The 11,902-nt window shown below is 45.4% G+C and overlaps 1 protein-coding gene across 6 annotated transcripts in view; it reads left to right on the top strand.

The window, feature by feature from the left end:
• Positions 1–543: 543 nt before the first annotated feature.
• LOC147625249 (uncharacterized) overlaps positions 544–11,902 on the top strand; it is a 66,206-nt gene continuing 54,847 nt past the window's right edge. For 2 of the 6 annotated variants that reach the window (XM_086818530.1, XM_086818529.1), the window contains exons 1-2: positions 1,662–1,779; positions 1,870–1,980. In XM_086818530.1, coding sequence (XP_086674656.1) covers positions 1,679–1,779; positions 1,870–1,980 — 212 coding nt within the window. In that variant the 5' untranslated portion in view covers positions 1,662–1,678. Of the gene's footprint in view, positions 1,791–1,858; positions 1,981–11,902 lie in introns of all 6 variants that reach the window. The other 4 variants (XM_086818526.1, XM_086818525.1, XM_086818528.1 and 1 more) reach the window with 4 other exon arrangements.

Raw genomic sequence — 11,902 nt, 5'->3', positions numbered from 1 at the left:
TATATATATATATATATATATATATATATATATATATACACACACACACATATATATATATATCGATTCAAATTGAAGACATCATCTGTCTCTTAATTCAAATTGCAGACATCGACTCTCGATTCAAATCGCTAACATCATCTCTCTCTCTCTCTCTCTCTCTCATACTCTCTCATATTCCACACGATAAGACACACACTCTCTCTTAGAAATCTCGCTTTGTTTGGGGGCTCTGGCCCTAACCTCAAATCAAATGCAAAGGCCCTGCGTGTGAAAGAGAAGTTTCCAGAATTAACCACGTCTCCCACCGAGGTTTGCATCATCACGTCTCCCACTAAGGTTTTGTATAGTCACTTTGCTTTCGAATGACTCACTAATCAATACAAAAAATCATTTTGGACCATATGTTATTGGAGTGATTATCGACTATGGGGATTGTTTTGTTTTTTTTGGTCTTCTTATCTAATCTTTATTAGGTTTCATTGTCAATAAGGTGTGTAAATCTGTAGCAAAATGATTTTTTTGGGAAGAAATGGTATGGTACCTACTGGATTCTCAATAAAAGCCACAAAGATGTAACTTCCTTGCTTGACCTTCTTGTACCATCTCTTAGTTTTAGGTCCATATTTGATTGGTTTGGCATCCAACTTGAGCTTTCTAAGACCCTGCAATCTAGAACACCACACCATTAAGCACAACCCAGTATGTCTACAGGTAACACCCAAAGGAGAAGGGTCAAATGATGGCAGATTGCAGAGCTTGAATCAACTGAAACAATTCAGTCCCATTCAACTTGTTAACCAAGCATATAGACCAGCACATACATATACAATTATGCATCAACCCACCCATATCAATTCCTGTGTCACAAGCTTTCTGAAAAACAATGTAGTTTCTGGAATTCCAGGCAACAGAATTTGATAATATTAAAAATCAAATCAACATGTTCACCATTTGTTGTCCATCTCCCAATCAGCCAGTACCCCCATTGACTTTGCACCCCTAAGCTATTCTGGACCCATTTTTAAATCTTAAACCAAGCTCCCCTAATGGCAGGGCAGTCCCAAATTGCATGTTTCCCATCTGGAGCTCATTGGTTCTAAACTCGTTCAGAGGAATTTTACCAGTGGATGTTTCCCTAGATGTAAGACTGCCTTGGACATACAAAATCTCCACAAAAAAACCTGAGATTTAGTGGTACTTCAATCTCCCATATTGCCTTCCATTTCCTTCTCTAGCAGCTGGAGCTCTAGCTCACTTTCCAGATTCTATTACAGTAGATGACATTATCCTCACTTATTCTCAAAACATGGTAGCTTAGATCCATTAAACCAAGACCAGTCCCTAATCCAACAAGATTCATCCACTGCTGTGGATGTCTAGCCTTTCTGCACCTCCCTTTAGCCTTACAAGACCCTAGAGTAGCCAAAAGGTTGAACAACAAAGGTTTGAGGAGATTTGTTGACTCTTGGGATGGGGCATCAGTGGGTGGAAGGAGCCTGAGCAACCGGAGATGGATCTTGCCTTATCTATTAGGGAAGCACAACTTGTCAGGCTTGTAGCAAAATAATTTATTGCCTAGTAGTTGTGGTTGTCTAATCTTCTTTTGTTACAATATAGTAGTTGGGTTCACAAAGAGCATAAGAGATGGATCAGAAAATCCCTTCAAAGTCTTCTGATGGTGAGGCATGGGACTTATCAGACGATCCCGAGGAGATGGGCACTTCATCCTTTGACCTTGATAGAGAATGGAGCTCTCGCCAAACACATTTCCACACTGTATCCTCTTTGTATGCTGAACAAAATCTTTTTTTTTTTTTTTGTTCCTTCAGCTAAGTCACCCTTAACATCAAGAAAGCTTGGATACAGAGATGGAATAGAGGCGGGAAAGAAGTCCTCTGTTCAGAAGGGGTTTGAGGCAGGACTCAGCGAAGGTGTTAAGGCAGGTTTCAAATGTGGTTTGGCAAGAGGTTGGACCAGGTACTCATCTCTTTCTGTACCTCATAAAATCTAACCATCCTTCTGTGCCCTTTGTATGCCATAATTCTAACTCGTGTCAGGCTCATGGAGTATGAGGACCAATATGCATGGCGCTTTTTCTTGCATGAGATACACAGACAAAGGCAAACTCATGAGAGGGCAAAGGAGGCGGAGGCTCATGACCAGACACTCCTAACATCTTTCTCTTAGATTGTCAGGTAGCGCTGAGCTAGAGAGCCAAACGATGAAAAGCAGACACAAGGATGCCCTTCCCCCCCAACCCCCAAAAAAAAAACAACACATACACACACAAAGGATTCTTCATCTTGACCTTCAGTCAGGTAGCTGCACCTAGACACCCACATATTGTCTCAAGACATCTTAAAGACTTACACCATCCTATAGACTCAGATTATATGGAACTGCATCTACTTCCCAAAGAAGATGACAAGGGGTTTATAGAGGGGAACCATTGACACATGAGGACTTACCATCTTGTTTCTGAGTACCTTTGTAATACCATTGCTCGAGCTTGTAGCCCTAGCAGATGTGACATGCAGAAGTCTTGACTTACTTGATCCACCCCTAAGCCTACTCATTAGAAACACTAATGCAAAAGCAATGATTAGACGACAGAGAGAAGAGAGAGATGAGCTGTGTTTTCAGTACATGGATATGATAAAAAAAGACATCTTTGACTGAACATTTTCTGTGGCCTTCGGCCTTCAAAAATGGACTTACTAAGACCCTATATAGATTGACTTTTGACCTGCTCCAAAATTGGGGATCTGATGACTAATGACTAAAACTAGGGCTTGGTATTTATGGGCTCATAGACAGCCCCTACACAAGTCCGACAGCTGTCGGCTAGTAGAGGATAAGTACCATGTGCATTTAATGATGCGGACTTCCACTGAATGATGTCTTATGACCTGGCCGACCAGTGCCTTTGACTAGTAGAGTTTCTTCTTTGCCTATCGGAGCTTGCTAGTGCCCTAGAACTACCCTAAGCTTGCTGTCAAATATATTAGCCATGTACATGTGTGTGCACGTGACATACCCTCCTGCGAAACTTGATGACGGGATTCCATCCTTTGACCTTTGATTGGATGACTGTCCCTTGTCCGCATACAGACTCCAACACTTGTCATTCTTCCTTCGTGGCAAACCTTGACTGAAAAACTTGCTATTCCTCAGATTCCTCTCCATGTTTGATGTTGAAAGCTGTGCACCTGTTCCACTTTGTCCCCTTGCTTGTAATCTTTGTCCCTTACCACATCGATGGTCTCTCTTCTTTTCCGGGGATGATCATGCCTTTGCTCCACCCTTTGAACTGTTCTAGGGCTACTTTCCAGTGGTTTTGCCTGCTGCTAACGAGCCCCATGACTGCTACCTTGGCTGCGTTTCTTGCTATGGATATGTGCACCTTTGTGGGACTTCTAGTGCTTAGCTTGGCTGAGCCTGATGCTTTGATACCAATGTAAGATGCAACCGGTATGATTGTGTAATGCACGGCAAGGCCTTCTTTATACCTTTATGTTAGTGATTATGAAGCAATCCACTTTAATCTCTGTTCATAGGAGAGAGAGCTGTAGAGAGAGAATACGAAGAGTTGACACTAGATTGGGTCCCAATCTATCCATTTAAGGGCCCCCTCTTCGCAAGTAGGAGTATTTGGTTTATTGTGTTGGTGAACTTCTTTACAATGCAGGAAACTTATTGATGACGATTGACTGAGGATTGGCAAATGCAAGGATGAGGTAGACCAAATGCCGGCTGAACCATCAAGCGGACTGAAATCAACTGTGAAGCCACTTTGGAAGCCTTTATGCACCCATAGATCTGCTAAGGGAGATGCGAGAATGAACGCTGAATGGTGAAGAGGACTTCAAGATGGTTGGTTTGTGTTGAGGGCTTTTTCAGCTCTCACACTAGCTATAACTAGCTAGCACTATAGGAAGGCAAGATGAGATCAGGTATACAAGACACCAACCCCAAACACCAAACAAACAAACACAAAAACTTAAGGACTTGGCTTGCTTCTCATCAGCTCAGTGGACTTTGTAGCTATGGACACGTGAACAGCTCTTGATTCGGATATCTGAACCCTCTCAACATGAATTAGCCGACTCACAAAGATGTCTGCTTGGGTTAGCCTTGACTTTGAACAAGTCTGATCTTTTGTCCTTATTCCTCAGCTGACCTCCTCTGATCACCTGTTGACTTAAACTGATCACAGCTGACTCTCAGCTGACTGCATCTGATTCAACTAACTGCAGTTGACCTCTGTCAGATGCCTGTCCTCTAGACTCTCAGATTTTCTTGCAGAGCTTACAATCCTCAAAACCCTTGCTTCTGAGCTTTACTGATCATGTCAGCAGCCTTTTGCTAACTGCCTGTTGACTCTTATCTGACTCAATCCTGACACAGCTGACTGTCTGATTCAATACCAATTTAATCAGTTCTCTTCCTGTTAGCTTGGTTCCTTGCTTCCTCCAGTCAGTTATGTTTCAGATAGTACTCGTCTAGCCAGCACTATATCCAATCTCTTTCCCTTCCAGTCAGCTTTGTTTTTGTCAGCATTCGGCATTGAAGCTGACACTTCAGTCTTGGCTAGCTCCCAAGTAAATTGTATCTGACACTAACAGACTTACATCTATCAGCTCTTGACCAGACCAATACCCAATTCGTTAGCTCCAATCCTAACTCTTCTTCCTCCAGTCAGATCCGATCCAGATAGTACTTGTGGGGGCAAAAGGACGAAAGGACCATATGTACGAGAGATCAGAGCAAAACCACAACATGAAATATGTGAGTGAGTCTATATATAATGGTGAGTGAACATATGTACAAGAGCCCTCAGATGTGAGGTGACTCTGAGTAGAAAGACCAATGTAGAAGCAGAGATGAAGTCGGAGCTGAAGCACGGTCGATGACGAAGGCTTGCATCGATGTGAGGCAAAGCATTCCGAGAGGTGGTCAGTGTCAAAGGCTCGCGTTGGTGGATGCAGAGGCACTCCGAGGTGGTAGTGGTAGTGGAAGATGAGGTGATGCAGGCTTTGGTGACAAGGGTGCTGCTGTACCTGAGGTGGTAGATGAAGAGCAGAGAGGGCTGCCGTCCCGAGTGGTGGTGGTGGTGCAAGCTCTGATGACAAGGGTGCTCTAAGACCTGAAGGGTGTAGGCTCTGGTGACAAGGGTGCTGCTTCCTGAGGGGTGCAAGCTCTGGTGACAAGGGTGCTGCGTACTTGAAGGGTGCAAGCTTTGGTGACAAGGGTGCTGCGCACCAGAGGGGTGGCGAGGAGCAGAGGGGGCTGCCGTCCCAAGTGGTGCAAGCGCTGGTGACACGGGTGCTGTGGACCTGAAGTGGCAAGGAGCAGAGAGGGCTGCCGTTCCGAGTGGTGCAAGCTTTGGTGACAGGGGTGTTGCATACCTGAAGTGGTGTCGATGGTGAAGATAAGCAGAGAGTGGGCTGCCGGCCCGATGGTGTGATGTAGCAGAGAGTGGGCTGCTGTCCCGATGGTATGAGCTGAAGAAAAACGCTGAAGTGCTCTATGTAGTAGAGAGGGCTGCTGTCCCATGAGCTGTGGTAAAATGCTGATGATAAGCTGATGTAAGCGCTGGTGTAAATGCTGATGACGTGCTGATGTAAGCGCTGATGAATGCTGATGTAAAACGCTGATGATGTGCGGATCAATGCTGCTGTAAACGCTGATGTAAAACGCTGATTAATGCTGATGTAAACGCTGATGTAAAACGCTGAATGTAGCAGAGAGGGCTGCTGTCCCACTGTGAGGCCTGTAGCAGAGAGTGGGCTGCTGTCCCGTGATGTGGCCAGATGAGAAAACGCTGAGGTGCTGTCCTGTCAGGCGAGGGTGATGAAGCTATGTGGTGTAGAGCCTGGCAGGAGCAGCAGCAACAGCAGCAGCATATGAAGTGGTACCGGATACGATCAATGATATGGTACGCAAATGATGAATGATAAGGCAAAGCTATATATACTATGGGGGACTGGTCAGCCTAAAGGCTGTCGCCCAGCAGCAAAGACACAAAATCCCCAAATAAGACCAAAAATACCTAGAAAAATCCCCTTTTTTAGGGTTGGGAAAAATACTGTTTTCACACACCCCCTCAGGCCAAAAAGGGGACCATGAGAGAAGATGGATGCCAGGGTCCACACTGGCACACTGGCAGAAGGAAAATACTGTTTTCCTCGTGTAGTATTAGGGATGCTATTTATGAGTGCTAAGGGGCTGGTTGGTTGGCTGTAAGGCTGGCCGACTGGATTCCTAATACAACACGACTGGATATGATGAGATAAATGGTTAATGATGGTATTTAAATGCCAAAAAATAATAGATAAATACTATAAAATATGGGAAAATTACCAGATAAAGATCTAATGCTTCAGGCGGCAGCTAGTTGGTGCGCAAAAGACCAAGGTAGGCGCCGTTTCATAGGAACCCATAAGGTAAGTTTATGGTTTTTTTTTAAAATGTGTTTGTACACGTGGCATTAAGGCCCAATAGTCGTGTGTGTTGGGTTTTAAAAAAATAAAATAAAATCAGCAAGTCGACGTGCGTTGATCAACGGGCAGTAGACTTGGAGGAAAAGCCATGAGGAAGAGATGTGCCGGTTCAAAGGAGGGGTGCCTGTTCATGAAAGGGTGCTGGCTAAAGGGTAACCCTCCTGATTGAAGGCTTTTTTTTGTTGTCTCCTCTATGCAAGAGTGTCCTGCATATGGCTGGCCCGAACTTAATCAGCAAAAATTGGGAGTTGGGGGCTGAACTTGATGGGGCATTCTCTCTTGCTCTTCCATTCAACACTTGCTACACCCAATTTTAGGGTTTGGGCGGGCTGATTTTAGGGTTAGGGTTAGGACTAATTTTAGGGTTAGGGTTGGGTTTGGGCATCTCACAGGGCGGAAAAAAGTTTGCTTTGATACCACTGTAAAGCTTTTATAGCTTTATTAACATGATTAAGACTTAATTAATAAACATAAGACAAATGGTGCAAGAAAGATTGAGTTGTTTGCATTGAGACAGGGGCCTTTCTTAAATAGAGGCCGAAAAGGTACAAGTGAAGAGACACATCCTTGGAAAGGGGTGTGGCTCTTGAGTCAACGGTTATGTCCTTTGGACTTAGGGGTGTGTCTTTTAATGAATAGACATGTCCTTTGATAGTGACCCATGTGTAAGGGTGTGACCCTTCACAGGTGTCCTTTCAGTTAATAAGAGATTAAGGAGTAATTAAGGAGAGATTAAGAGAGTTAGTCACAATCGTGACATGCCCCAGGACCAAATCGATATGATGATCCTCAGGACGAGAGGGTGGGATACTGGGTGGGAGATCATTGTCATGTGCACAGTGTGTATCTACCGTGTGCTACACGCACACACAGACTAGCTTCAAGGTTGGGGAAGTTTGGAGCTAGGCAGGTTGATTGACGAGCTGAGTTAGGGATAGACTAACGGGCGGGCACTCGAGTATGGACGGGCGGGCACCCAAGTGTGGATGCCCGATGACCGGCCAAGAGCCTATAAAAGGGTGGCCAAGTGATATAGAGTCTCACGTGTCTGTGAGAGCTCTATGGTCAGGAGCCTGGATCTAGTGCAGACGTGCACCTGCTTGATGCAGCCGAGGCTGGCAGTAGTCTCGAGGCCCGCAAGGGTAGCTTTGTGGCGGTATGGGACGTCACGAGGTTGAGATTGGTCGGTACGTCCATCTAGTTAGCTCAGCTCGTGGCTCGGTGGGGCCAGTCAAGACTTGTGGGCTTGCCCACGGCTGTCAAGGTTGGGAGGTGAGTCAGGCTTGCACCCCCGTCATGTTTGTTTGGTTTGTTTGCAGGTTTCGAGTCTTGTATCAGGAGCGTTCTACGAGGAGATCCTATGGGGATTTGACAGTGGTATCAGAGCAAGCCTCGTGAACGAGCAAGTCGGTAGGTAGAGAAAAAGAGATCGAAGAAAAGGTACGATCGAGAAGCTTGCTGTTTTTTTTTGTGCATACTGCTGTTTTTTCAATTTCAGCATGTTGCTTTTTCATCGTAGGAACCCGTGAAGAAGATTGTGGTCTAGTATGGGTTGTTTGCTTTGCAAAGAAGAGGAAAGATGTGTTTTGTAACTGTATGAACAGTTACGAGAGAGAGAAAAAACGAAAAAGCGTGTGGGCTGTTTGTAAGAGAGAGGGAGGGAGAGAGAGAGAGAGAGAGAGAGAAGTGACGTCTGGGTGTTATGTAGCGCAGCCTTATGTGCGAAGAGAAAGCCACACGAAAACTGTGCCTAGTCGCAGCCTTTTGGCTGTACATGTAGGCAGGTGACTAGCCTTGTACGGTCCGGTGGACAAGCGCAAGTAGGTTGTATGCAGGCAGTCGGGTTGTATGTGCAGCCAGGTGCAAGCTGGCACAAGCGCCCATGTGATGTGCAAGCGGCGAAGTACACGCGCAAGTACACGCACGCAGGCAGTCGGGCGCAAGATATGTGCGCAGGCGGCAGCGCCAGGCAGGCGATCGCAGGCGCACGCGGGCAGTCGACGGGTACCAGTCTTGCGCAGAATCGCTGCAGGCGGCACACATGGGCAGTTGACGGGTGGCATGAAGGCGGCGCTAAGGTACTGCAGGAATTCGCGAAAAGCAAAGTCGCTGGCTGGAGGGTTTTTTTGGATAAATTTAGCTTTTGTTAAAAAAAAAAAACCCACGCCTTGTTTGTCCTTGCTTTCGTTTTTTTTGCTAAACCTTAGTAAAAGGGTTTAAAAACCCACTTATTGCTTTATAAGTGTTCTTTTATTTTTATTTTAAAGAAAACATTATATATATATATATATATATATATATATATATATATATAGTAAATTAAAAAAAAAACACAAAAGCAAAAGCTAAAGTTAGCTTTTGGGGAAGCCTATATATTCCCCTTAAGTGGGCTTCTTGCCATACATCTCTCAAGCTCTCAAGCTCTCAAGTTGTCTAGCACTCTTATTTGTGCAAGATCAACCTTTTCTCTCACCTTGCCCTCTTCAAGATGTCGACCCAAGAATCCGAGTTGGAGTCCTTTCTTGAACGTGAAGACCTGCCGGCTACGGAAGCCACCGATGCCGATCTTTTTGATGATTATGTTTCAAAATCAGATTTTCAAGAGTTTAAAGTTGCTCTCGAAGCTTCTTCCTCGGAACGTCAAGCACAAATCGCCGCGTAGATGCAGGCTTTACAGAACTCCATCACTTTGTTGACCACTACTCTATCTACTCTTTCGGGTATGGATACCTTGGCATCTGCTGTAGGCCCCAATATTACTCCGGAACAGTTAGGGGGCGAGCAAAAGCAACGTACCAAGGAGATAGTGGACACTTGACTACATAAGTGACAAGTCCATTTTCAATTCCATCCATATGACGATGGGAAAAAGATCCAATTAGCAGTAGGTTTCCTCTCAGGCAAAGCTTTGCTTTGGTGGAAGGAACTCAACCCTAAACCAACGACTTGGGCATAGTTCGAAGACGTCTTCAAGAAAGAATTCCTCAAGAAAGAGGATGACTATGATGTTGTTGCCCGGTTTACTACTTTGACCATGACCGCGTAGAACCTCACTTATGAGGTCTATCTCGAGAAATTTAGGGACTTGCAGATGAAAGCTACGAAGATGGATCCCACTACTCTTTTGGGTTTTTTCGTAGTCGGATTACCCGACTCATACCGTTTACAGGTTAAAAATAACAAATGCAAAACTTTGGACGAAGCCATTCATTCCGCTCGTATCTATGATGATACAATGGTCTCTTCCAAGTCTAAACCCGTTGTCGAGCAGGGGAACAAGCACAAAAGGAAGTTCTCCGTACCAATGGCTAGCACGACTGAAGGAAAGTCTTCGGACCACAACCTTCGAAGAATTCAACTTCAAAACCAGCAAAGAAGAAACGTCTCCTTAAGGCTTTGAAGCTTAAGAAGGAGGGACGTTGCTTCATCTGCGAGGAAAAAGAACATATGCGTAACGAGTGCCCGAAGCAAAAGGGTGCAAAGACCAACGCAGGACCCAAGCCAAAGGCAGCTAACCAGTTGTCTTTGACAAGTACGTCAGTTACTATACTTTCTCGCCCTAGTACATGTTCTGATTGTTTGTTGAACTCTAAAGTTTTTGGCTTGCATGATCTTCTCCGAGTTTATGGAGAAGTGAATGGCCATAAAATCCACATTCTTCTAGACCCTGGCAGCTCACACAACTTTATTAATTACAAACTTGTGTAGAAATTGGGTCTTGACACAACACCTAGCGATCATACCTATGAGGTACGCCTACCTGCGGGTCGGAAAGTATGGGATCGAAAGGTGGAGACGCTACCGATCCGGATTCAGGACTACAAAGATACTCTCGAATGCTATATTATGCACCTAGAACATTGTAACATGCGGAAGCTCTGGGGAGTCTTCTTTCAGCCCTAAACACTCTTGGAAACCTTCTGATGCAAAAACGCACCATCTGATGCAAAAACGCAGGTAGAGAGAGAGGAGAGAGAGAGAGTGAGAAGTGCTGGAAATTCAGTATATACTATGGTACAAAAAGGTACATATTTGCAGCCCTTGGCTGCCTTCTTGAAAAGGTGGTAAAACACCCAAAATTCTGCCCTAGACTAGGATCCTACTGACTCAAACCCCTAGTGGGCTGAATGCTTACAATGAGGAGCACCCTTTGCCTTTTATACCTCCTTTTGGACTTCTTGGACTGCTGGTAAACTGGCCGACTGTTGGTCGGCCAGTCATACATGAATTAAATGCCTCTTAATTCAGCCGACTGGTTATCTTGCCTTGTCATCATGCGCCTTCAGCCACCTTGCTTCTTGGTTCAGCTGACAGCACCTGTACTCAGCCGACTGCCCCTTGGTCTTTCTCCAAGTCCAACCTGGCCACTTCTGTATCTTGTGCTCCACACTCTGACTCTATCTGGTTCATACTATTTATCTGTTTGCCCCCTCTGGATCTAGCCCTGAGATTGTCCATGGCATCTATGATGCACATGACATCCCCCTCTGCTAAACTTGATGACGGGAATCCAACGTGCTCTTGGATGACTGTCATCATCCCAATCTTGTCCCGAAGTCCCTCTGTCATCATCCATCCCTGGCAAACCTTTTTCTCTGAACACCTGGCCTGTTCTCCAAACCACTCTGTCTCTGATGAAGATCTATGCATCTGGTCTTCCTCTAGTCCACAATCCATTCCTGCCCTGACTTTGAACACCGTCTTGGTCTTCATTCCTGGAACTGAGTCTGGCACTCTCACATCACCCTTGGAGGATCAACCTCCCTTGGGACCGTTACCTGAGAACCTATCTGGCTCACGGAACTGCCATCCCCATCTGGCACTGTGGAACACCACCAACAAACCTCCTGGGAGTTCTTCCCGCTTCTGTGCTCCTTGCCTTGGGCTTTGACTCCGTGTACTTTCCTGTACCTTGGACCTGTACACCATCATTTGGGACTGAATCAGCGTTTAGCTTTGCTGAGCCTGATGCTCTGATACCAATGTAACATGCGGAAGCTCTGGGGAGTCTTCTTTCAGCCCTAAACACTCTTGGAAACCTTCTGATGCAAAAACGCACCATCTGATGCAAAAACGCAGGTAGAGAGAGAGGAGAGAGAGAGAGTGAGAAGTGCTGGAAATTCAGTATATACTATGGTACAAAAAGGTACATATCTGCAGCCCTTGGCTGCCTTCTTGAAAAGGTGGTAAAACACCCAAAATTCTGCCCTAGACTAGGATCCTACTGACTCAAACCCCTAGTGGGCTGAATGCTTACAATGAGGAGCACCCTTTGGCTTTTATACCTCCTTTTGGACTTCTTGGACTGCTGGTAAACTGGCCGACTGCTGGTCGGCCAGTCATACATGAATTAAATGCCTCTTAATTCAGCTGACTGGTTATCTTGCCTTGTCATC

Source organism: Cibotium barometz, chromosome 24, assembly GCF_041138505.1.
Source record: "Cibotium barometz isolate CiBa-2024 chromosome 24, ASM4113850v1, whole genome shotgun sequence".
In the NCBI taxonomy this organism is placed as follows: domain Eukaryota; kingdom Viridiplantae; phylum Streptophyta; class Polypodiopsida; order Cyatheales; family Cibotiaceae; genus Cibotium; species Cibotium barometz.
The sequence above is the reverse complement of the archived record's forward strand: the minus strand, read 5'-3'. Positions and strand labels throughout refer to the sequence as shown.